Source organism: Adiantum capillus-veneris, chromosome 6, assembly GCF_014529385.1.
Source record: "Adiantum capillus-veneris isolate H3 chromosome 6, ASM1452938v2, whole genome shotgun sequence".
Taxonomy (NCBI): Eukaryota; Viridiplantae; Streptophyta; class Polypodiopsida; order Polypodiales; family Pteridaceae; genus Adiantum; species Adiantum capillus-veneris.
The window spans coordinates 162,018,930-162,046,454 of NC_140936.1; the positions used below are offsets into that span (position 1 = coordinate 162,018,930).

Consider the following 27,525-nt stretch of genomic DNA (forward strand, 5'->3'; position numbering starts at 1 on the left):
AACCAGACACCAACATCATCCACATGTGGCTATCCACATACACACCATTTCCATCCAATTTCAAAGACCACATCACCAGCAAAGTGCAAGAAGAGAGTGCGTTTTACTCCTGCTAGAAGTAATGTTCACATTCAATCACCAACGAAGGACAAGGGTCAAATGTCAAGGAGATACGCCACTGCCATTCCAACCCCACCAAAAAATCCTCGAAGAAGCCATGGTATAGCACTAACTTTAGCACCCAAAATAGCAAACATGCAAAATCATACAACGAGCAAAAGACCACCATTGATAAAACAGGCCAAGGTGAATTTTCCACCAACAAGAGCATCATCAAACTTCCAAACACAGCCAGAATTTGCAGAGAACTGTTGTCACTTGGCGCAAGAAGATGAAGGACAACCAATCAAGCCAGTACAAAAGCGAAATAAGCGCAAAGTTTTGAGATGGACAAAGAAGGACATGGAAAAAGCATTACAAGCACGAGATGAGGGTCTTTCCCTAAGGAAATGCTCTTTACAGTTTGGAATCAGCCGATCTGCTATAACAAACTGGGAGGAAGGCAGGACTCAAAAGAAGAAGAAAGGCCCACCAACTCAGCTAAGTTCTCAAGAAGAAGAGGCACTTTTACAATGGATTTTCTTGAAGTGTGAATCAAGCCATGGTGTGTCTGTACTAGATGTTAAGCTAAAAGTCGCCGAAATATGTCAAACCAGGCATACAATGTTCTCTAATGGAATCCCAGGAAAGAGTTTGTGGGAAGGGTTTCGGAGAAGACATCCTAACCTTGTGTTTAGAGTGTCCGAAGGACTAGACCAATCAAGAGCAAGCAGATTTCGCCCAGAAATTGTCAAATCACTTCATGAAAACCTCAAGAAGCTTTATACAGAACACAAATACCCCTCTACCAACATATGGAATGCAGATGAAACTGGATTTCAAGGCTCCAGGGACAAGGGCATGAAGGTTCTTGCAAAGAAAGGGGCAAAGGCAGTCTACGGGGTTACTTGCGATTCACGCGAGTGGATGATAGTACTGTGTTGTGTGAATGCTGCAGGAAACGCAATTCCCTCCTATTACATATTTAAAGGCAGTCGTATCATGGGCAACTATATTCAGCATTGCGAACCTGGAGCAGCAATGGCGAGGCAGAAGAAGGCTTGGATGACTGGGGAGCTTTTTGTAGCGTGGCTGCTCCATTTTGACAAATTCATTACCGAAACTGTGGGTAAGTCTAGTAGGCATCTTCTCATCCTAGATGGGCATGGAAGCCATGTCTCCCTAGATGTAGTAAAAAAGGCTAATGAAAAGGGAATTGACATAATTACTCTACCAGCACATACGTCACATAAACTTCAGCCCTTAGATGTAAGTGTGTTCAAGTCACTAAAAGTGCAATTTCGGCGGGAAAGAGACATTTGGCAACAAAAATCTTCATCAATACCCTAAGCTGTCGGGCTTGAAGGTAGGTGAGAGAATAAGTGTCCAATACATGGTGAAAACCCTAACGGGCACCATCAAATTGTTCACTGGCTCACTTGACCTTACATGCATCATGATGAAGAAAATCTGCAAAACCCTTCTAGCAGTATTTGAGACATTCAAGCCAGGCCAGGTGACAGACAATATCTTCTTCTTCCAAGATTGCATCTATTGTGGCAAAGGCAATCAAATCCTCTTTCACGCAATCTAATATCAAGGCTGGCTTCCGTGCAACTGGCATATGGACATTGGACTCAACAGCTGTTCGTTTTGAGGGAATGCCAAGCAGTCATATCACACTGGTGGAAGATTCTACAACAGAAGCAACCAGAGAAGATCAGTCCTACAATGATGAAAATCCATCTCAGGTACCCAACACCCCATTGCATTCAAACATGGAAGATGATGCAATTTTCGCTTTAAATAATTTGGCAACTCAGCTTGGTGTGGATATATCACAAACACAAGGAGAGGTGGATCAAGCAATGTTGTTCACACAATTAGTGGAAGCAGACAATTTATCTACGTTTCAGGATGCTTCACATGAAGACCTATGTACAATTGAGGAAGTGTACACAATTAATACAGATCTCTCAAGCGCATTGGCCGAAAACCCTCACACAAGCAATGAGATGGACATTCCAGTAAGGGATCAAACTAGGACACACAATTTTGGAATGGAAAACGAACATCCATTGGATCTCACCCATTCAAGGCAGATGAATGAGAGCACACGTATCATTGATCTTCTGCAAATACCAAGGACTGAGGTTTGTGTGAGACAGGTGCATCGAGAAGCCTTTGTTGACTACACCAATAGTCTTATTCTAACATCTTCCCAATATATGGAAAGTATGAAAGCCAAAACAGCAAAGAAGGAAGAAATTGCAAAGGCAAAGGAGACAAAGCGTGTAGAAAAGGAACAAAAGAGGGCTCAGACCATAACAGAAAGGGAGGCAACAAAAAAAAAAAGGCTTGAAGCACAGGAAGCAAGGAAATCTCGAAAGAATTGGGAGATCCAACAACAAGCTTTTGAGACACGGTTAAGGTCTGTATTGTGGGAGGGTGGTCCTACAGAAGATCTATACCGAAGGCCACTTCATGTTGATCGAAACTATCATGCATTTGCACGAAGACAAAGACTCAACAAAATGCGCCAGCAACGACTAACACATTCTTGACTTCCTTTTTGATCTGATAAGTATTTTTGTCTTTCTGGTTGGTAACATCCCTAAGTACTCAGTTTAATATTCTCGTAACACCCCAATATATCTACTTCTACTACATATCTTTCATGTTGGTACCCCAATGTATTTACCGGTCTTATTTCTCTTCAATATACATCCCGTGCGGCGATCCCAGTTTACATATGCTCTATGTATCAAGGATTTTGAATTATGTCCTTACCCAAAGCGCACATCTTGTGCAATGGTCAAGCCATATTTTGGTGAGCTTATCCACTTTCTATCCGTCTCAAGTGTCAATGCAACACGGTACTTTGAATGTTACATATATTACCACCTTGTCATCAAATTCATTTTGTTTTACTTTGCATTTTAGAAAGCCTTTTACATTCCATAGGTAAAGAAAATTCTTTATTTCAAGTGCTGAGACTGATTATAAAACATGGTCGCTTATTCACAAACAGTAAGACACCACCACACAATAAAGTCAAACTTAGGACTTCCTAAAATACCATTGCTGAGTGAGGACAAGCCTCACCCGATCAATTTCCGCACAGGTGCACAAACCCTGATGCCAATGTAGAAACCTTCCTGTTGCAGCTGAGACAAGACGACATTGCTGCAAAATTCACATATCAACACATTAGCATACCAAGGAGGCTTGGACATAGGCATGCCTTGAAGACAAGGGAAAAAAGCACATAAAATGAAAGCATGGGCAGCTACCTCATGGGCGAAGACTGAAAGGGGCACCAATTGTTCAATGACTGCTTGAATCTCTACCTGCATTTTGTCATGCAGCTTTAATCTGGTTTCTACGCCTGAGGATTTGCAAGGTGACAAGAAATGTAGGCAGCTTAGCCTACTTGGCCAATTGGGCTCTATGGACTGCAGGGCTAGCAAGGCGTGTATGCTCACATGGGCACTATCTGCTCAATCCAGGATGGGGCTGTAGAGGGACTGTAGTTGAGAATGCAGGCATAGCAAGGGCAGAAGTGCTGCTTTTTGTGACTCCTCGAGGCGGGAGATGAGACTACTATAGCCGATGGAATCCAGCTGGGAATCACCTAAGAGAGAGTGCTCCAGGTCATGCATGGCATCGAAGACATTCAACACAGCAAAAGCAGGGGCAACTGCTTTGTCAATGCCACTCGAAAGCTCATCCATGACCTTTGTCAATGCCTTGTCTTGTAAAGATCATCCTCGAGCTCCCTGCCTTGTAAACATCATCCTCGAGCTTGAGGAATGTCTGTATCACCATGACTATCCCGGGCACTCCGAAGCCTTGACATCACTGCATTGTCCAGCGAAGTAGCCATCTCTCTGTTGTTAACATTTATTATAGCTTATGCTTGATAAGCTCCGCAACAAACATGAAAGACGCAGCCAAAGCCTTGAGGCTTGCGAGCTGGCTGGACATGGCCATGCGCAGAGAGAGAGAGAGAGAGAGAGAGAGAGAGAGAGAGAGAGAGAGAGAGAGAGAGAGAGAGAGAGCCCTGCTCCTCAGTCCCGCATACAATGGAGGCATTTATTATAGCTTATGCTTGATAAGCTCCGCAACAAACATGAAAGACGCAGCCAAAGCCTTGAGGCTTGCGAGCTGGCTGGACATGGCCATGCGCAGAGAGAGAGAGAGAGAGAGAGAGAGAGAGAGAGAGAGAGAGAGAGAGAGAGAGAGAGAGAGAGAGAGAGAGAGAGAGAGAGAGAGAGAGAGAGAGCCCTGCTCCTCAGTCCCGCATGCAATGGAGGCATTTATTATAGCTTATGCTTGATAAGCTCCGCAACAAACATGAAAGATGCAGCCAAAGCCTTGAGGCTTGCGAGCTGGCTGGACATGGCCATGCGCAGAGAAAAAGAGAGAGAGAGAGAGAGAGAGAGAGAGAGAGAGAGAGAGAGAGAGAGAGAGAGAGAGCCAGCCCTGCTCCTCAATCCCGCATACAGTGGAGGCCTTCCAGGGCTAGCTTCCACTCACGGCCGACTGCTCAGTGCTTGGGGGAGCGAGAGAGACGTGAGCGCATTAATTAGCCTCCTGCATGACAGAGCACGAGTGGCAGAGACTCCAACGTAGGGAAGCAGGACTTTACTTTTAATGCGTGGGAGGTTGTACATGTGATCCTTGCAGGGTGGCTCTTTATACACCCATGAATGGGCCATGAAAGGGTAGGCTCTCCTCCATTCATAGATACCCCCCACACCTAGACTCCAACACCCTAGGCACGTACCCTAGGCACGTGGTAGGGGTGTCATAGTCCTCTCTTCCACTCCATTTTTTTATACAAAGGAATCTTTGTTTTGTACAATTACCTCAGCTCTTTTAACTGCAACACCTTTAGCTTTCTTCCACATGTGCAAAGACACATAGCGCTACTAACCAATACCCTAACCACCCAAAAAGCTCCAATTTTGGCTCCTAAAACTCGCTCTCCCCTTAGGTGGCCTTAAGTTGGCCCCTTTACCCTAGCCCATTGAGTTTTCACACCAACCCAGCCACGTTCGAATGAGTCCCCGACCTTGCATCCGCTGCCCGTCGCTGTCCGATCTCCTCTGCCCTCAATCGTGCATCGTCGGGGACGGTGGACGTCACCATGGCTGGGGGTCATTAAAGACGCGTGCCATTTAGTGACGAGGCGCAATCCTGTAAAGTCCCACGGCTTAAACAAAAAAAAGAGTGGGTCGGTGCCCTGGAAGTGGAACAGGTACCGCAAGGAGGACAGAGGGATGAGCACCCTCTCACAACTGCAGGTATGTCGCCTGGAAGCTCCCTTGGATGTAGGTCGGCCCACAGTATCCCGTAAATTAAAAACGGAACGCCTGTGGAAAGATTTCTTCAGGGATCCTTCGCAATGGCAAGACAATCGAAGAAGCAAAGTAAGTACTGCTTCTTCCCTGTTTTCCATTCCCATTCCCCACCAACAAGCTTCTGATCACTGCGTTTGCCGAAGCAGAAAAGCGCAGATACTCCAGACTTCGTGCACAAGGTGACTAGGGATCCCCTCTGGTTAAATGGCTGGGATAATCCAGCTTGGGTCCGGCTACAAGTGCACAGATTGAAACGCGAAATGGGCCTTTCTGGCTCAGAGGTTACTGTCAAAAATGAAGAGAACAAGATTCTCGCTGTTAATTCGATAGAAACTCTTCGCTTGGAGGCAGTAGTCAATACTCTGGAATCAGAACCATTAGTTTCGATTCAGGAACTGATACAGGTTTTAGGTCGGTGCCAAAGAGAACGAAGTGTTCCATGTGCCCGTCGTTTGTTTTCTCACTTGTGTCAGTGGGGGCTGGATACATGTGATCCTCTTGGGAACTTCCTGGTCCCCATGTTAGTCGAAATGGACTGCATACATGAAGCGCAAAAGTTCTTTGATAAATTGGATCGTCAAAACGAGTACTCTTGGACTTGCCTTATAAATGCTTATACCAAGAGTGGGCAGCCACAGCATGCTATTGAGTTGTTTGAGAATGTGTTGAATGATGGAACTGTACAACCCACAGGCTACACCTATGTGGCTGTCTTAAAGGCATGTTCTGAACTTAAAGATGTGAAGCGAGGCTCTGAGATACACAAAGTGGTGGCCTCAACAGGTTTGCTGGTCAACGATCTTTATGTTGGCAATGCTGTGGTGGACATGTATGCCAAAAGTGGTTGTCTTGCACAAGCCCAGGGCGTATTTGATGCACTTCCAGTAAGGGACGTTGTCACCTGGAACGTGCTAGCTTCAGGGTATTATCAAAGTGGGCAAAATGGGGAGGCACTGAGCTGTTTAGAGCAAATGGAAGTTCAGGGCATCAGCGCAGATGCGATCTCATATGTTTCAAAGCTCAAAGCATGTGCCAATTCAGGAGCCATTGACTTGGGGCAATTGGCACATGCTGAGATTATTATGAAGGGGTTGCCTATAAAAGGTCCTTTGCTTGGCAGTGCTGTAGTTGACCTGTATGCCAAGTGTGGCTTGCTTCAGGAAGCACAAGAAGTTTTTAATGCTTTGTTGGTCAAAGATGTAATCGCCTGGACTGCACTCATCTCTGGATATGCTGAGCATGAGCAAGGAGAAGAGGCGCTCAAATGTTTCGAACAAATGCAAGCTCTAGGTGTGAATCCAAATGCTGTTACCTTTGTTTGTAGCTTGAAGGCTTGTGCAAGCATAGGAGCTCTTGACAAGGGCCAAAAGGTTCATGCTCAAATCGATAAAGAAGGGCTGCTAAAGTGGCATGTTCTGGTTGGCAGTGCCTTGGTTGCTATGTATGCTAAATGTGGACAGCTAACAAAAGCACAGAAAGTGTTCGATAAAATTCAAGTTCCAGATATAGTCTCTTGGACTGCATTGATTGCAGGATATGTTGAACAGGGAAATAATGAAGAAGCTTTCAAGCGCTTTGATCAAATGCTAAAACGGGGGATTGTGCCTGATGCAGTGGTGTACACGTGTGTATTAAAAGCTTGTGGTGGCTTGGGAGCCATTGACAGAGGCAGAGAAATGCATGCTTTTGTAGAAAAGTGTGGACTAACTGTTAAAGATCGCCTTCTTGGTAATGCTTTGGTTGACTTTTATGCCAAATGTGGCTTACTTTTAGATGCTCAATTCATGTTTGATAATCTGTCGGCTCGAAATGTGGTCACGTGGACTGCATTAATTGCAGGATATGCTCAAAGTGGACATATTATGATGGCATTGCAGACTTTTGAGACTATGATGGAGGAAGGTGTAAAGCCAAACCTGATTACATTTGTCACTGTGATCAATGCATGCTGCCATGCAGGCTTAATAGAGAAAGGGGAGGAGTACTTTAAGGATATGACTAGAGGCTACAGTCTCGTGCCAACGGTAGAAATTTACACTTCCATGATTGATCTTTTTGGCAGAGCAGGTCACTTAGTTAAATCTATAGGATTAACGGAAGGAATGCCTCACGAGGTAGATTCTACTGTGTGGCATATTTTGCTCGGTGCCTGTCAGAAATGGGAAGACGTGGAGCTTGGAAGGTACACTTTCCAACATCTGATGCAATTAGATCCTTTTGATCATATTGCATTTGTCTGTATGGCCAATATTTACTCAGACGCTGGCATGCACAAAGCTGCCGAAGAGATTGAGGCTCTGAGATTAGAAAGACAAGCGCAGAAGCAACTGCGTGAGGGTGGTGAGGTGATGATGCCTTAGTCTAGGATATATTTTGTATAATGTGCACAGATGATGTTGCTATGATGTTGTGGTTATCTAGCTGATGGGGATAACTTAAAGCCAGGCCAAAAGTTAACAACAGTTCCAGTCTCAAGTGTCAGATATACAGATGCAGCTGCATTGCCGCAAACATTCTAGTAGAAAGATTACAGGGACATTACGTATCATCTTCAGGTGCATCGATGGACCTTAAATAGAGAGACGGTGCATCAATCCTTTGAAAGAAGCTCTACCACCCTAATGAACTAAAGCGAAGAACGTCATTTATCGTTTTCAGGTGTATCGATGGACCTTAAATAGAGAGAGACGGTGCATCAATCCTTTGAACGAAGTTCTACCACTGTAATCAGTCACTTACCATGGACCACATGTAGCCACTGCGTGTCAAAGAACTCACTCTGCCAGTACCATTGTTTGTCGAACCAGCTCAGACCATGAAAACGGGATCTTGAGGGGCCCGAGTTGCAACTACCTATCCTCTGAGACAGATATTAGTGCATGAGATGGAGCAAATTTAAACTGTTGGGCTTTGGAAAATTTGAGACATGGTTTTCTACGGTCTATTCTTGTTGCACCGACTCTAGGGCAACTTTCGTAAAAATTATAGGGCGGGGCTTGATTGTTCACCGGTTGGTTGATCAACAAGTACAGCTAGAGGTCTGCAAAAATGCGATAATCGTGTTGAAGTGGTGATGTGACATTGAGCCCATGACTCTCCTGCTATTGATTTGGCAGTTTTACAGACAAACCTAGTTCTCACACTAGGTGACAGCCTGTGAGTTGATTACCTGGTAAGTTTGCTTATTTATAGACCCAATGCGTTTGGTATGTGGCTTGTTGGGTCTTATTGGTAACACAGGACCAATGTCATTGGTTGGAATCACATGGGAAGAAAGTGAGAATGGCAATACTTGCTGAGAAACCTTAGCAGCATTTTGGGCTTAGAATGCGAGGGCGCAAACTGGTCTCTCAAGCTAAGGATCACCACCTTTGATCTGCAAACAGCTTTGCTTGTACTTGTTTACTCCTGGGGGGCACTGTGATGCTGCTAGCCCTAAGAAGCGTGCAGGCAAAAAGTTAGTGCTTTGAGCTAAGGGGATCACTACCTTTGATCAGGAAACAGCTTTGCTTGCTAGCTTGGGGGACACTTGACCTAGGGAGGGTACTCACACAAGACGCTGGATTATGTGCCTTAAAAATTATCTTTCTTCACATATTTTGTGCTCAAAGGTGAAATGCAATGGGTTTGCAACGAGTTCTGAGAATGTTCTATCTTGTTCCGCTAGACTCCAGTTGAAAGTCAAACATTTTGTCTACCTCGGAGCCTCTCATCACGACTGTTAACGACCATCGTCGAAAAACTGGGAAATGTTTATGCTTGCTTGCATGTCTCTCACAAGTGTAGTGCATGCAAGCTGCCTCTTATCTTCTTTTGTCGCTCATAGTGATAAAGAACACTGTTTGTTATCATGGACAACTCTAACTTCTTGTATTGATTTAAGCGTTGACCGACACCTCTGTTTTTTCACATTGCTTCGTTGGCTACCTTGTTTCCTTTTGAGTATTCTGGAATTGGCTGCTACAGCAATCAAATATCCGCTATGATTTTGATTTTTGACTGTTGAACATGATCAATCCTTTGCTGCAGAATAAGAGCTTGCTGACAAAAGAGAAGAATGTGTGTCTTGAAAGTTTGAGGAACGAGAAGAGGCACCTCTTCTGGATACAGATAAGAGTTTTTTCTTTTTTCTGGGGGAGAGAACTGATTTGATTAAAGGAAAAGAAAGGGAGGTACATATGGATAGGTACAATCATGAGAAGCTACCAAGAGCAGCCAAGTACCTAGAAGTTACATATAATCTAGAAGGCTCATAAAATGCTAGCATGACTGGCCTCCATCCATCTTTGCCACCTAAGAGATTTTTGAATTTCCTTTGCATCACATAGGAAGCATCAGTAACCAAGCCACAAATCTCTTTCATAACCGTGCCAAAAAACAGAGGGAGTGATGTACAGCAAAGGATGATTGAGGTAGGCCAAACCAAACCTTATTTCTTTCCAACCATATATGCATGCCACAGGAAAGCTCCTATGAGACAGGTCTAGAGAGGGACATCCAAGAAGCTACATTCACCCAGCAACAAAGATACAAAGATCTCCAGTTAATCTGTGATAAAACAATAGAGCAAGCTTAGGAGATACCATTTGATACAAAAACTTTTAGCTTTTGCACTTGCCTAGATCCCTCGGTGAAGAATGTGCCACATGAGGCAGCTTTGTTTGATTGACAGAGGGTACTTAAAACTTGTATGACGCATTCCAAGAGACTCTCCATTTGCTATTTAGCTTAGCAATTAGGGCCTGATGCATTTTCTCCTCATTACCTTTAGATGCATAGAGGTTTTTGCATATTTTGAAAAGAGAGAGGGACTTGCCCCCTCGAAACATGTTTGAGAGTTCCTTTCATAATTTGAATTCTCGCTTAAGACCAGATGAACACAATTTGAGATATCTGAAATTGCTGCACTAAATCAACCTTAGTGAGCCAGACCCCATTCTTGTAAACATCTTGCCACTTCTTTGAACGTGGAAAGCTGCCAACTCTTTGTTTTAGTATGTCATCCAAACTAGATAGAATCCTGCAACCAAAAGCACATAGAGTAGGTCCATTTCTTTGGGAGAGACCATAAAGCTTTTTGCTATTTCAAGCTTTCTGTGAGGTATCCTATAGTTAGGCACAACACAACACAACACCGGAGCTAGGGGCATGATTGACGTGAGAACCGCCAGAGGCCAGGTGTAGTGAGGGGAAAAAGGATTCCATGCACAGGAGGCAGCAGTGGACCATGAAGAGGGCGAGGAGGTGCTTGGTGTGTGTGGCTATGCGTTGACATACATTTTGGACTCCTTCCTCACTAATTGACACCTCCCTAGGTAGGTGGGATCAATGGCCCACATTGAGTGTCGCGAAGCGGGTGCAATCCAAACCGTCCGATCGTCGTTTGAACTAGGTGTGAACTAAGAGTAAACTCAGGAGGTATGTGCACCACACCGAATTTGGTGTGAACTCTGTGTGAACTTGACGTGAACTAAGTGTGAACTTGGGAGGGTATGCAGTGTGAAGTAGGTGTGAACTAGATGTAAACTTGTCCGCGACGCCATGATCCATAAACTTACCACCCACATAACTTTCAATTGACGCGCAACAGCTTAATGGTCAGAGTCAACTCCGAGGGGGAGTGGGTAGCTGGTTCAAGCCCCGGATCTAAGAAAGTGGGAATCTTTTGTATTCCCTAGACAATCCAACGGTCACAATCAACCAACGATCGTGAGCCGTTGATCCCACTAATTCCCACAAGGCCCTCCAACGTCCATTTAAACGATGAAAAGGTTTGAACAAGGGCTTCGGATCGAGCAAGCTTATTATGCTAGTGGTGGAGCATTGGGCTTGGTCCATGCGCGCCTGTGTCCGAGTCTCGTAGTCGCTTGTTTGCTTGCAATGCATTATCACCTTTTTGATTGAGCATTGCGCCTTTTGTGCAAGGGGTAGGACTTAGAAAAAATCGAAGTGCCTGAGAATGGTAACTTGTTGCACTGCCCAGCACGCCACATGGAAGACTCTCAAGAATGTGGCATTCTTGAGAGTCTCATATCTAGTGTTTGAGCCCATAGCACGCTTGACCATTCGATACTGGTATCAGAGCCATCATTACAAACTGCGCCACAGCTTGTAATGCTCTTACAGCTTGACGTAGCATGCAGCCCTGCTTGCGCTATTACACACCTTGAAATAAGCTGCGCTATTACGAACCTTTGCAGCTCACAATATTTTGCCCTATTGCACACCTTGGAGCTCACAATTATATAATTTGCGCTATTACACACCTTTGACCTCCACTTTTTCACACTTTCCCCACATCGTATACCATGTCAGCTCCCCATCACCCAACTTTCAACTTGGCGGAGGGATGAGAAGTTGTTGAAGCTTCCAAGGCTTTAGCAGAGGTTCAATGTTATTGCTGCTCCACGTATCATTAACAAAGGCATGCTATATTTTGGTTACTCAACTAAAAAGGCGAGCGAGAGGCTCTCACTGGGCAAGCATTTCTAAAGATAGAATCAAGATAAATCCAAATAAAGTTCAAGCTTATTTGCAATGGCTTGAACCTAAGAACGTAGAAGAGCTTCAGATCTTCTTAGGAATGTCTGGATTTTATCGTAGATTCATTAATTATGCCAAGATAGCGGTCCCCTTGACTAACCAACTCAAAGGAAAGGGAAAAACCTTTGAGTGGGAGGAAAATCAAAAGAAAAGAATGCAAAAATTAAAGGTAGATGTAGCAATAGCTACACCTCCAATTTTATATATGCTAGATTCCAATAGACCTTTTGTGGTTGAGACGGATGCTAGTAATTTTGTTGTAGGTACAGTTCTGAATCAAGAGGGTCGACCAATAGCTTTTGAAAGTAAAAAGTTAGACCATGCACAACAAATTTACTCATCATATGAATATGAGAGGGAGTTGTATGCTATTGTACATGCATTGAAGAAATGGAAGCACTATTTACATGGTGCTAAAGTTATGAAGTGTTTGATCAGGAAAGCATTAAATGGCTTTCCAATCAAACAGAATTGAAAGTTCATAAGGCTAGACGGGTTGAACTCTCTCTTACAAGAGTTTGATTATGAACTTAGGTATTGCAAAGGGAAATATAATGTGGTAGCAGATTCCCTTAGTAGGATGCCTACGATAAACGAATTGAGATTTGCTTGATTCAATAGTGATCTGCTTGAATCATTAAGAGGGAAATGTCAGGTTGATCCTGCATATTCCAAAATATGGGAAAGCATTCAAAAAGGGATCCAAAGAAACAGTTTCCACTGAGAATGAAGCATCGACAAGTGCTTTAGAAGGATTCAAGTGGAAAAAAAATGATGTCTATTTATTCTAAAAAGGGAGAGTATATGTCCCAAAAGATGAAGATATTAAGTGCTAGATACTCTATGAGTGTTATGATAGTCCAAGTGTGGGACACCCAAGTGTAAATAAGACTTGTTAATTTAAATGTATTTAAGGATAACCTTGTGAGGTCATGGCTAAAAATGATGAGCAGGTAACACGTAAGCATACGAGTTCAATATTTATCAATGGCCGGTGGGTGACTACAAAGTGGTTTTTTGCATCATTTTCGTGACGTCCTTGTCCCGTCACCATATCCGCTTGGCAACTGGAGGGTACCTGACATGTCACTAGGCCCTAATCGTTTAAAAAAAAAAAATTAAGATAGTATCGATTCCAATGGACGGGCTCTTGTCACAAGGTAACTTGAGTCTGAGCCATTAATTAGGTTTCCTAGTCCTATCTCACAGGGGAAGCATGAACTTGCACGAATATTTAAACATTCCTAGATTTTGGAAGATGACAAATTCAAATGCTTTTTTTCTCATAGCTTTCAGAGGCACGAACATTTGAGACTTCTCGACTCTTCGTGCAATGAGGTTCTAATTTCACTTTTTCTAAATGAATAGGGAGCGGAGAGTTTCTTAGCTAATCGAGACCGCCCAACCATTGACATGGCACCCTGAACTAGTCCCCACTTTCCACCCCCACACTCACACTTTAATCTTGTTTCCTGATTACTACAACATGGTTGTTCATAACACAAAGTTCTTTTATTAGAGTTCCCATCACAAGTTCATTTAAACAGTCCTTCAAACAGTAAAAATCGGCACGAAGACAATCTTCCTAGGAAAAACTCGACATACAACACTACTTCGTAATTATTCCAATACTCTGAAATCGTAGAACTTCCCCCAATGGATGTTGACTCCACTCGTTGTCTTTGACTACCCATACAACCAATAAGTGCTACACCTCCTGGAGTAACCCTCTGGGTGAGTCACATTATATGTCCATAGAAATGGACTAAGCTCCCTTCAACATCGTACATAGAAATGCACAGCTCTTGCGTAGAAACGCGAGCTACCTCCCTGTGATTAGAGGGGAGTTCAGACTAATTCAATATGGAATAAAATGAAGTAAGGTTGAGAGAGTCCTTCCTAAGCAAACATTCTTTCCTACTTCAAACAATATATCATCAAACAGTTCCTTCCTAATAATTCAAACTTAAGAAAATAACAAGTTCAAAGGACGTAGTTTCCAATTGGGTGTGACCCACCATTATTAGGGTAATTTTTCCTTCCTAATTACTCATGACCCAATAAACATTAAATAATTGAAAAGTTTTCCTACCTTCTTATGAGTGATGGCATTGCTTCGTGAGATGATTTCCACTTGTTCATTCATAGAGGCCTTCCCTTTGCCTTTCCATTACTTATTTCAGCTCGTGATGGGCAAATCACCAAAAGAAGCTCTCTTGGGTGCCATTCTCACTACTAATTACTTAATTAACTTGAGAAGTTGTAATCCAATGTATAAAGAAACCAATGGAAGTAAGGTGAGTGAATGCAAATGTTTTAATAACAAAACAATATATGGTATATCACACATTGGTCAAAAATTATAGTGTGCTTGATCTTGCCATAGACTTATAATAAATATACAATATTACTCATACACTAATATCATTTTCTCACATTCATGGACAACCATGGCATATCTTCACTAAGCTTGATGGGTTATGAATTACACTATCATCATATATAAGTAGTTGATTATTTTGTTTTAAATTTCTTTCCTCAATTTTGAATGGAAAATGAACAAGACGCGTGTGTATACCAACGCAAAGGAGTGAATATAGAGCAGCACAACCTTGATTGCACAAGTAAAACTCTTGCTTTGAATTGATACCATCTTGCATGCATACATAGAAATCATAGTATAGAAGCACGAAAAGTAGAATTTATGTTGTTCCCTGCTGGCTTTAGATAGATAAGAATAAAAAATGACAGTAGTATGAATTTCTCGAGAAGAGAAGAGAAATTAGATGGAGAAGTGAATTGATGCAACAAAATGCATTACCATAATGTGCCTAGGAGTTATTGGGCTCACAAGGCTTTGGAGTTGCTTCACCAATGAGTTGCCCTAGCAACAAAATTTCCTTGTCTTTAGTGTGTGTACAATATGTGAGAGAAGGGGTGTTTATATAGATTCTAGCAAGCTGAGGCCCTGCTTAAGCTAGCCCCTTGCTTCCCAAGCTAGCCCCCCTCTTGCTATTCTCACATGTAGAGATGTCCTAACCTCACTTGCTTGCCAAGAAAGGTCAAAAGTACCCATTCCCTAAGCCTTTTATGCCAAATTTGGGTACTACATCTCATGTAACCCCATGTTTAAAGTCATTCTTTCCAAAACAGGTGGGTCCATGGCTATAAATCATCCTATGGACATCCATACACATGCACATATATGCCCATGTACATGCACATGTATACACATACATACCTTTAAAATTACGAATTAAATCTATTAGCTTTAGAATAAGGACTAATTAACTAGGGTGAGTTTAGCCTATCAAGATTCAATTTTGAAAAGTTCTTTTTAAAGATGGGTTTGAGGATGAGGAGCTAAAGCGTACACACCTGCTATATTTAGCAATGTTTAGAGCAGACAACTATGGGTGGGGTAGATTTAGATGAGACGATCACGTCTGCAAGCACCTCAAAACTTACTATTTTTGGATAAAAGTCATAAAAAAGTTAAAATTTTATTTTTGAAAATTCTACATTAATACATACATCAATAGCTCATTAAAAGTAAAAAATTGCTAAAAATAAAAACTTTCTATTTATGACCAAAATGACAAGATAATTTTATTTTGCATGGAGACCCCCTCTGCTAGGGTGGTGGAGACCTTACATCCTCCTCAACATGAAAAATTTGAGATGTCCTCATCTCAATATTATGTTGGGATAGTCTTTGCGAAGAGATGTTTTGTCTTCCCAGGTTGCATCTTCCTCGGGGAAGTATTTCCACTTGACTAGATGCTTAGTGATGCTTCTATTCCTAAGCTTCCTCTTTTGAGTTTCTAGGATATAGTCAGGTTGAATGTCAAGGGCTCCTTTGGTTGGAACAACTATTTGCTCGGTATCCAAAAGTTGATCAGGGTTAGGAAAATGAGGTTTTAGTAGACTAACATGGAAGACATCATGAATTTGAGGTTAGAGGGTAGCCTTAACTTCTAAGCTTGACCACTTACTACTTTGATAATCTCATAGGGTCCACAATATCTTGGGATGAGATTCTTGCATTTTCTTAAAGATAGGTTTCTTTTGCTGGGGTTAGACTCGAAGGAATACCTCATCTCCTTCTTTAAAAGTTCGGTTTGATCTCCTCTTATCCGCATAATGCTTTTGTCTGTCCTAGGCAACTTGAGTATCCTTACAAATAGCTTTTGTCTGGGCTTCCATATCTTCGAGCATTTGCTTTGAGGCCTCCACCTTAATAGTAGGATCTAAGAAATTTAACAAAGCTAAACATTCTTGACCGTACAGAGCTTTGAATGGGGACATACCTATGCTTCTATGGTCAGAGGAGTTGTAGGCATTTTCTATCGTAGGGAGATATTGAATCCACTTTCTTGGTTCCTGCAAACAATAAGCCCTAAGAATATCCTCAATCACCTAGTTTACTCTTTAATTAAAACTGAAGAGCGACAAGCTTCCATACATAATATTTCAAAGGTCTTAAACTTGCGATACTCAATGTCGGCATCTTCCTCGAACATCGATGCTAATGAGTTCTCAAACTTGAGCTTCCAAGTTTTATTTTTTGCCCTTTCAAATTTTCAACCAATATCAAAGTTTTCTGACCTAAGCTTAATACTACGTGTGAGGTCCCCGCTTCATCACCATATCTTCTTGGCAACTGGAAGGTACCTAATAGCAAGTCACTAGGCCCTAATCATAAGAAAAAACATAGTTAAGATAGTATCGATTCCAATGGACATGCTCTTGTCACAAGGTAACTCGAGTCTGAGCCATTAGATAGGTTTCCTAGTCCTGTCTCACAGGGGAAGCATGAACTCACACAAATATTTAAGCGTTCCTAGATCTCATCTTCCAAAAGAGAGAAACTCAAATGCCTATTTTCTCATAGCTTTCAGAGGCACGAACATTTGAGACTTCTTGTCTCTTGGTGCAATGAGTTTCTAATTTCACGTTTTCTAAACAAATAGGGAGTAGAGAGTTTCTCAACTAATTGAGACCCCCCATCAATGACATGGCAACCTGAGCCAGTCTCCACTTTCCACCCCCACACTTATACTTCAATCTTGTTTCCTAATTACTACCACATGTTTGTTCATAACACAAAGTTCTTTTATCAGAGTTCCCATCACAAGTTCATTTCGCAAAGTTCTTTATTAGAGTTCCCATCACAAGTTCATTTAAATAGCCCTTCAAACAATAAAAATTGGCACCAAGGAAATGTTTCTTAGGAAAAACTCGACATACAACACTACTTCATAATTATTCCAATACTCTGGAATCATAAAAAATTCTTTCAACAGAGTTTCACTCCACTTTTTGTCACTGGCTACCCATACAACCAATAAGTGCTACACCTCGTGGAGTAACTCTCCCGAGGAGTCACATTATATGTCCATAGAAATGAACTAATTTGCCTCATAAAAATGGGTCCGCATCGTACATAGAATGTGAGCTACCTTCCTGTGATCAAAGGAGAATTCATACTAAATCAATATAGGAATAATATGAAGGAAGGTTGAGAGAGTCCTTCCTAAGCAAACATTCTTTCCTACCTTAGACAATATATCATCAAACAATTCCTTCCTAATAATTCAAACTTAAGAAAATAATAAGTTCAAATAATGTAGTTTCCAATTGGGAGTGACCTAATATTATTAGGGTAATTTTTCCTTCCCAACTACTCGTGATGCAATGAACATTAAATAACTACCTTCTCATGCGTGATGGCATTGCTTCATGAGATGATTGACACTTCTTCATTCATAGAGGCCTTCCCTTTGCCTTTTCATCACTAGTTCCAACCTCGTGATCGTGCAAAGCACGAAAACGAGTTTTCTTGGGTTCCATTCTCACTACTAATTACTCAATTAACTTGAGAAGTTGTAAGCCAATGTGTAAAGAAACCAATGGAAGTAAGGTGAGTGAATGCAAATATTTTAATGCCAACAATATATGGTCATGTCACGCATTGGTCAAAACATATAGTGTGCTTAATCTTGCCATAGACTTATGATAAATATACACTATTACTCATATACTAATCTCATTTCCTCACATTCATGGATGACCATGGCATATCTTTACCAAGCTTGATGCATACACAAAATTTAGGTTATGAATTACACTACCATCCTATATAAGTAGTTGATTATTTCGTTTTAAATTCCTTTCCTCAACTTTCAATGGAAAATAAACTAGACGCGTGTGCCTACCAACAAAAAGGAGTGCATATAGAGCAGCTCAACCTTAATTGCACAAGTAAAACTCTTTCTTTGAATTGATACCATATGTTGGTTGATCGCCTCGATCGACAGAGTAGCCTAGAGAGAACTCAAACCAACATAAAAAATATCTGTCAATCCAAGGATGTAGCTGGCCTGACTAGTGCATAGAAACATCAAATGCAATGTCCTAACAACAAATCATTTAGGAGAAAGGTATCACCCTCAAGCCAGGAAGCAACTAAAGGAAAAATGCCTAAGTTTCCTATGTGGTGGATCTCTCGCTCTAATGATTTTTATGGTGTCAAATGAACTCCAAGTGACATGAAATTTGATATTAGGGGTCTCTAGGCTATAGGCAATAGGTTCCTAACAACCAAACCTACAAAAGTAATCGCCGGGTAGGTGAGTAACCATGACCATTGCCACCTCTTACCTTCACCAAAAAAGATGAATGAGGGTTTTTTTGGCTTCTTCTAGGGCCTACTTACCTTTGTCCATGCTTAGTCTCATTTAAAACACCATTAAAAACTCACAAAGAGAAAATAAACACACGATGCATCCTAGAGCTAAAACCGCTCAACAAACACACACACACACACACACACACACACACACACACACACACACACACACACACACACACACACACACACACACACTCTCTCTCTCTCTCTCTCTCTCTCTCTCTCTCTCTCTCTCTCTCTCTCTCTCTCTCTCTCTCTCTCTCTCTCTCAAACACAACACGCAAAACATGTACAAGATTTTAAGAGTGAGAGGAAGCAACACAAGAAGTTTCATTAGCAATGCTCACTCGTACAAAGAGTAGTGAACGTGCCAGCGTAGGCGAGCTCTTTACCATGTACGCTCAATAGTTATTAGATCCTTAATGATTATAAACTTTTGTCTTATATACCCAAGGTTAAAGTTGGGTATTTGGCTTGAAAGAGATATTTATTACAAAAATGTGGTGCACTAGAATATCTAGACTCTCGTTAAGTACAAATCTCTTCCGATAAGATCAAATTTTGCTCGGTTTTATGAATTACTTTGACGGCTTAGGAAAAAAGTTGGATAACTAAGTGGATGATTTTTTGTTGACCTGTCAGATTTGGAATGAGCTGGTCCTTTGCTTCAACACTCCCCCCTCCTGGCTTCTTGTCTTCCCTGACAAGACTTTACTCTTTAAGCAGGGGCTTTCTTTGTTTCTATTCTTTCGCAAATTATTGAAAGGCCGGCATCATTTGCTGCACCTGATCCTCCTCCTGTGGTTTGCAGTTTCTTGTAGGTGGGTTTTCTTGTTTATGGAGGGTGTAGGCTTCTTGTCTTCCCTGACAATACTTTACTCTTTAAGCAGGGGATTTCTTTGTTTCTATTCTTTCGCAAATTATTGAAAGGGCGGCATCATTTGCTGCACTTGATCCTCCTCCTATGGTTTGCAGTTTCTTGTAGGTGGGTTTTCTTGTTTATGGAGGGTACAAATCTGAGCCGTAGATCCTTGGATATGGGCATGAATATTGTGGAGTTGATTTCAAAATATACTGTGTAGAAGGCTTCCTCAAATGCTTGGATGTAGTGGCTTGGAAGGACCATAGTTGGTGAGAAGAGGGCGTAGATGACCTTCATCTTGGGGGTATCATGAAGATTGAAGATGAGACCTTTGTATCCCTCCAAGAATGAACTCCATTTGACTTTTGTGGCCTTTGTATTTCTAAATGTATTGATACATGCTAAGAGTATGTAGCAAATCTTTAACATCATTTTACAAGCAATGTCTGGTTTCCCTTGAACCGGGCTGATCATTTGTTTGATTTCCTTCCTCATATATGCGAGTGAAGGTGCCTCTCTTTGTTTGGGGAAGACCAAGTAGTTGAGCCATGTAGGGTGAGATACAAGTAGCTGCTCAAAGTCATTCCACCTTCTTCTTCTGAATATTGGATCAATCTGAAGGTGGGTTGGAGTAAAGGAATTGACTGTTATTGCCTGCTTGTTCTCCCCTGTGAATTTGATTTTCCATTCTTGTCTTGCCTATTTGATCTGTTTAGTTGCCTATTCTGCATTATATAGCTACCCTCGGCATCAAGAAAAATTGCCAAAAATAGTTTTTTTTTTAAATTTTGTTGTCAGCCATTTGAGTAGTGCATAGGGAATTTCTGGTTCAGGAACCTCCTCTTGTAACCACTCTAGACTGATATATTTTAATAGATTTGAATTTAACAAATGGTCTTCATAGAGAAGGTTCCTGGCCACGACTTCTTTTGTCACCTTCCAGTGCTCCTCTGGTAGATGTGAGTACTCTAGAGGTTTTTTTTGTGGTTCAGTTGAAGTACCCACATCTACCAAGTTTCAAGGTTGTTTATGCTCTTGTTCTGTCTCTTCCTCTATGTTTTCAAATTTTGCCCTATTTCCAATGGTCCTTGCTCTTGAGGAGGGAGGTTCAAAATTTGTTCAATCTTCAAAAGCTAATTTCTCGTCTCCTCCACCTCCTTCATTAGCATCTTGATGGTTTTATCTTTGTTTTGCCCTTCATCTATCATGGCTTTGCTTTTGGTGTGAAGTGCCTCTTTGATGTTATTTTGTCATCTGTGAGACTTCAAGTGCCTGCCGCAAGTCTGCAATCTTCTTCTTGTAATCGTCAGTATGTTCACTGCTACTTGTAGGAATAAGCATTGGGTCTTCTTTGATTTCCTCCAGCTGTCGATTTTGTTCAACTATCTGACCTTTAAGCACTTTGATAGACACCCTTTGCTTCTAAGCTAGAGCTGCTGAATTGTTGGCACTCTGATGAGTTTGTTGATATTGTTTTTCTTTTTGTCCTAGTGCAAGCTTGTTGCTCTATGATATGCCCTCCTACATTTGCTTGGCCATTACTTTCTTTTTCATAAAGTTGTTTGTATTTTGTAAGCTCATCTCACTGATGTGTTCTATATGTACATATCTCCTTTATAAATCCTCCACTAGGCTAGTGTTGGTCTCAACCATTGTTCTCAGCCTTTATTTTGTCCATCTCATGCTTGACACTCACCACTACCAAATGTAAAGTGTGAGATTTGTCCTAAGGTGTGAGTCAAGGAGAGGAGAGTGGATTTATCCCACATACTGTGGAGCAAGGCTGTAGAGCTACTTAAAGCTCATTTCTTGAATCAATAAAGAACAACTCATTTTGCACTACATGCTTGTCTATGGTGAGCTTGTGCTAAGCTAATTCAATACTCAAGACTGCGTTTATGAGTCCAAGCTAATCTATCTTGGAACCTAATTCACTTGAGTGATAACCTTGCTTACACACACTCACACACTTGCACCATGTTTCTCTTTCATCCACCATAGCTAGCATGATCCAAATCCTAACATTTGGTATCAGAGCTATGGTGTGCTAGCTAGGACTTTCATTATGCATTGTGTGTGTTAATCATTAGCATCTCCATTAGCTTTGATTAACACTTCTTAATCATCTTTTTGTTTGAGTCCTTAATCTATCATCACCTCTCTCCTTCCACCTCTAATAATCATCACTTAGTAATCACTAGACTAATTAGTTGTGAGCAAGCTCATGGGTTTGATTCCTATGAACCACCACTCTCACTAGTTAATCTTGTATTAAGCGATCTTTAGATTCAACCTCTTCAATTTTTGTACATTAAGTGTCATTTCCCCCCAATTTGCACTTGCAATTAATTTCTTTAGCTTCACCATTAAGCTTCATCACCCTCGTCATCTTGAAGCACTCCTCAAAACCTATCCATAGAGTCCCTAAGTGCCCCATTCTGACAAGGGAAGCCCTTTCAATTTTTTTTCTAAAAATAGGTGTGTGTGCGTGTTATGTGTGTGTGTGTGGAAAGCCTGCCGACTTGAGCTTAAGATTGTATTTTCTGGAGTCTTTTCACAACCAAGCTTGTGGGCTTGGTGGCTAGCTCAATTTGGCAAGGCTATTCTTGGCATTGAGGTTGTGTGGTCAGACACCCTTGCCTAATACGGGGAGATTGGGCGGACGCCAATCGGACTTCAAGTTGGCTTTTTGAGGAATTGGGTCCGCTGGGCAGGAGTCCCATGGCCACACACAACCAGCAGCAGACTTCAACAGCCGGCGGTAAGTTGCAATTTAGTTGGCCGGCGGGTCCGCTGGGGTAGATACCCACGCGCGCCTTACAAGGCCTTGCCCTTTTCCACTAAAAGCTCTTATTGAGCCTTGCTTCCCACGCTGCTCCTGCAAGGCATTTTCGAGGGCTTTTTTAAGCCCCTGCTCCCACGGTGCTGGCCAAGCCTGCATAAGCTCCCTTTCCCACAGCACTGCTGTCGAGCACCTCCAAGAGGATCAAAACCCCAAGCTTGCTATAACCTTTTTCTTTGATGCTTGAAAGAAAACACGCTTTAAAGTTTTCTTTGGAAGGGCTCTTTTGAAGTGCCGGTGGGACACTCTCCACATCGGCTTGGTTAGATATCCAAGTATCCAAAGGAGCATTACCTCCTTGTGAAGAGGGGCTTCACCAACGCGACCGGTGAAGAGGAGCTTCACAAAAAGGGGGATCTCTCTCTCTCTCTCTCTCTCTCTACCTCTCTCTCTCTCTCTTTGAACCCTTAAAATTATTGCAACCAAGCACAAAATTTTGCAATTAAATTTTTCTATCATCAATTGTGCACCATGTAAAGAGGCAGACACTGGCTAGGAGAGTCTCCTAAGCTAAGACCCCTCTATTGGCACAAATGGGGGACAAGGGAATAGAGAAATTCAATGGGGAGGGATTTCACACTTGGCAAACAAAGTTAAGAGGCTACCTTATGAAAAAATGTTTGTGGTCTGTCATTAACACTGCATTAGAGCAACAAGCCGAACCCGATGGAGTGCACACTAGGGCATTCACACTCATAGCAAGTGCACAAAATTCGGCCAAAGACGAACAAGCATTGGGAATCATCATCACTTCCTTGCATGACAACTACGTGCATTTCATAGATGAATGTAACCATGCACATGAAGCATGGCATGTCCTAGAAAGTAATTTTGGAGCTAGAGCCAAAAGAAGCAAAGTTAGTCTTAAAAGACAGCTTTACAAAGTTACTATGCTTCAAGGGGAGGACATTGCTAGCCTAGTGAACAGGCTTAAGAGCATTGTCACGCAGCTCACTTACATCCAAGTTGAAGTACCAAAAGATGACAAAGTGGCCATACTTTTAAGTGCACTTCCACCTTCTTATGACCACTTAGTCACAATTCTTGAAGAAAAAGAACCAGCACCACCATTTCAAGATGTCATAACTCAGTCCAAGCAGAAGAAAGAAAGCAAAGAGGTTCACTCACCCCATCAGGAGGAGTTTTCATTGCAACATCTTCAAGGGGAAGATATTCACCATCAACATCAACAAATGGAAGAAATTGTTATGAATGTGGAAGAATGGGACACGTAGCAAAAGATTGCTACACAAACAAACCTTGCAACAAATGTGGTAGGAAGGGACACCCTCCTTCTCGGCGCAGCCGCTATTCACTTTCCATTAAACCTGCACATTTGGCTAAAGGGGCACTCCTCAAATGGCACAAATGTTACCCAGAAACGAGCCAAATATCACCTTCACATTGATTTGGACAATGAGTACCAACCATTGATTAAGCGCAGTAAAACAAACACACATATACCTCCCGCTTCCATAGACATGCTCAGAGCTCAGGGAGCTAAACACATAGATATCTGGACGAGAGGCTCTCTCTACCCTAAGAATCCAATGACTAATGCGTCTCCACCGTTTGTCAATCCTACAAGCTTATTGACCTTTGCTGGTGATGGAGAAAAGGGCCTTCTGGGTTATTGTAAATCTCTTACAAGAGAAGCTGAAACTTACAAGGGCATTCTCCAAGATCAACAATGTGAGATTTTTCGCCTTTCACATTTACATTCTACAGATCAGGTTACCATTTTGCAACATAAAACAGAGGTACAAGAACTGAAAGGAAAGGTGCGAAGTTGTCAAATGAAGGACACCATCTTGGGTGGTCGTATCCGAAAGAAGAAATTGCGCAATCTTGAAACATTGCAGGTTGCATTAGGAGGTCTCAAGAAAAGAATCCGAGAATTAAGATGATGCTTCTTGGTTGGCTACATTGTCTTAGTTAAGTAATCTTTTTGTTTTTTCTTGTTATGCATTGTTTTCATGTGCGTAAATAGTGTTAGTGAAGCAAATTTTCTGTTATTTACTTATGCATTGTCCTCATGTAGAGATTCAATCTATCCTGACAAGGAAAACATTGACCCCAAAGCCAATATAGGAAAGAGATTGAAGCCACTTATAAGTAGAAGCCTGACAGCAGATATAGTACATGACAAGAAGTTTAAGGTCCTACAACGAAATGTAGTGGACCGCTTTATTTCAGAGAACTTAGTGCCTGCAAAAGAGATACAAGGCACACTTGATTCACTTGGTGTAAGCAAAAGAGGATATTCGGCTATCCAAAAGTCTGTCTCATCCATCTTTGTTAAGAAGGGTATAAAATCCAAACTTCTACCATCAGCCTCAAGTGTTTGTAAAGAGAGGCTTCAGCTTAACAAGGCACAGTGAGACTATCTTGGACAGCCCTTTCATATTAAAACAACTTACAGTGGCCATGGAGCAAACATGGCATATGATGAGTTCAATAATATTTTTATGGACCTACGGATATTACAGAAGAGAATGGTGGAGTTTTACAACATCACATTTGAAGAGTCATGAGGGGTATTACGTTTTGTGTTAAAACTGGATGAGTGTGAGCTTGTTAAAGAGAAAAAGCTAGAGCGTGTTACTATTACTTTAATGAATAGAGCCCTCTTAAAGTGTCCCAGTGATGATCCTTTATATTTTAGTGTTCAATCAGAATCTAACATATGGTGGCTTGGTGCGTTTGAGGTAAGCGAGATTCTCAGGTAAGCTCAAATGTTCACATCTACTTAAGTCTCATTTATTTTGTGTTGCAGGTAAAGAAAGAAGATCATGAGATTCTATATTGGGTGTTCCATCGAACTAATATTCCGGAGGTGATTGATCGACAGACTAACCAGGGAGAGGTACTACGTCTAGATGGAAGGGGAGACTTTCAAGTTCAGTGGCATCTTGCAGGTGACCTCAAAACATTAAAGTGCATGTATAATTGTGGAATGGGTGCAATGGCAAAGTCGCCGTGTTTGTTCTGCATGGAGCCTGCAAAGGTCATGGACCCAAAGTGGTGGAGAAAAGCTCCAACACATCACATTGAGGATCTTGCTTTTCGATCGGTTTTGAAAATACCACTTGTGAATGTCCACATTTGTACAATGCATGCCCTTTGTAGAATTGTGGAGAAATTGGTCTACTTATATATCGGGTTTGCTTGGAAGATTAAGACCTCGGCAGAACGAAAAGTAGCCCTGCAGTGCTTAGAAATGGTACTGTCGGATATGGGGCTTCATGGTGGCAATGTGAAAATCCAGCGGGATGAAAAGAGATCAACTGCTGAGAAGGATGTCCCATGCAAACCATCCATCGGTGGGGTGAAGGCACGGAGGTTTTTATCTAAACCCCAAGGTACAAGAGATCCGAAGCTAACAAAACATGGAAAAATATATAACACATCTTATGTTAGCAAGGTAGAGTGTCAGAGCTGGAAAAAGCTACATATTGCAGTCAAAGACCACGAACCAACTACTCGTAACGCGAAGGCTGAGGTTTGGCGATCAATAGACATCCTATTTTTGATGTGCGACAAAGATGACTGGTCACAAGGTGATATGAACAAGTTCAAGGAGAATCTCAACCTTCTGAAAAAATCATTCAAGACAGCATGGACAGACACCCAGATTACTCATTACATGGTATTATCGTGTATTTCATTCTCTCTTATGTGCAAGTATGTGAGTGTAAAACATTCTAACTAATCTGTTTTCATATCCAGCACATCATCTTCAATCATTTACCATATTTTATACAAAAGTATGGGAACCCGGCAATATGGAATACCCAAGGGATGGAAAAGTCTCATTACATGGCGAGAAATGCTTATTTCAGGCACACACGACATAGTGGCTCTCGAATCAAGGCTAACAGTTTGAGAGAACTATTTGAATGGTTCTATCGTACAATCATTCATCAAATGCAGGCAAAAGAAGTCTTGGCAAATTCAACAACAGCACAAGCCATCAGACATTTACAACCACAAAAAGTTAAAAGATCAATGGCATACAACAACTCCGGAGCTCGTGAAAGTCAACGAAGGTGGAGAGAGACAATGGTGTATGTGAATCACAAGTGGAGAAAGATACTCTGAGTGGATGACATTGTACAAAATTTATGTAATACATGATCTTATACAATTGCTACTTGAATTGTATCAAGATTTTGAAGGTTCAATTTTGTTTTTTGGCACGTCACCCTTGTAACGAATCATGAGATGTTTGCCATACTCTAAAAGCTCATCTGGGTTTTGTCTACCAAGAGCTAGTGCCATTGCTGTGTAGGTGTAGTAATACGCTACCCGACCACCTGTATAGCCCGGGCAGTAACCAAAACAATCTCCAGCAAACACTTTGTCCACAAGAATGACTTTATATGCACTTTTGGGCAGCACGGGTCCACCCAAGAAGCGTGATAGTGTCTTGAATGTGTAAGTTGCTATTGAACCCTCTTGTGACATGGAATTGTGAAAAACTACTATCGACGACTCGCAAAGCTTTGAAAGGTACTGCGCTAGGGCCGCATCCCTTCCACGATACTCTCGAGTCCGCTGCCGAAGGAAGTCATCCTTGTCGCAATCCAAGACTGCACATATCATGTCAGAAGTGACACAAGAGAGAGAGAGAGAGAGAGAGAGAGAGAGAGAGAGAGAGAGAGAGAGAGAGAGAGAGAGAGAGAGAGAGAGAGAGAGAGAGAGAGAGAGTTACCATGAAGCTCTCATCCTGCAGAAAGAGGTTTTCCTACCACAGGTCTACAGATGTAGTTGAGCCCTGACTTGAATGGTTAAACCAATCCTCCACTTCTTTGTTACTTGTTGATGGTCTTAGGCTTTGTCTTATTGCTTGGAAGGTGGCTTCATCAGGTAGTGTCTCCTTGTATTTTTCAGCTTTCTCAAAGCATCTTCGGAGGCATTCCATTGGATTGCTGGATGTTTCCATTGCCTCATCATCACTACTATCCTCTGAAACAAATCTACTCCTCTCCTCTTGGACTCTGGAAATAATAGCCAGGGAGAAATCCTCCCTTAAATAAAAGATGCTTTGCACATCATGTAAGAAGATATAGGTCCTATCTCCAATCCTGAAGTCAAGCACAGCAGGCAACATCATCTG

At 41.9% G+C, this 27,525-nt stretch overlaps 1 protein-coding gene and 1 pseudogene across 1 annotated transcript; both read left to right on the forward strand.

The window, feature by feature from the left end:
- Positions 1–435: 435 nt before the first annotated feature.
- On the forward strand, positions 436–2,663 carry LOC147456628 (uncharacterized; annotated as a pseudogene).
- Positions 2,664–5,167: 2,504 nt separating this feature from the next.
- Positions 5,168–9,455, forward strand: LOC147456629 (putative pentatricopeptide repeat-containing protein At3g01580). Its single transcript, XM_086515059.1, has 2 exons — positions 5,168–5,534; positions 5,612–9,455. The coding sequence occupies exons 1-2, from the start codon at positions 5,385–5,387 to the stop codon at positions 7,823–7,825; spliced, it is 2,364 nt and encodes a 787-aa protein (XP_086371185.1). The 5' UTR covers positions 5,168–5,384; the 3' UTR covers positions 7,826–9,455.
- Positions 9,456–27,525: the final 18,070 nt, after the last annotated feature.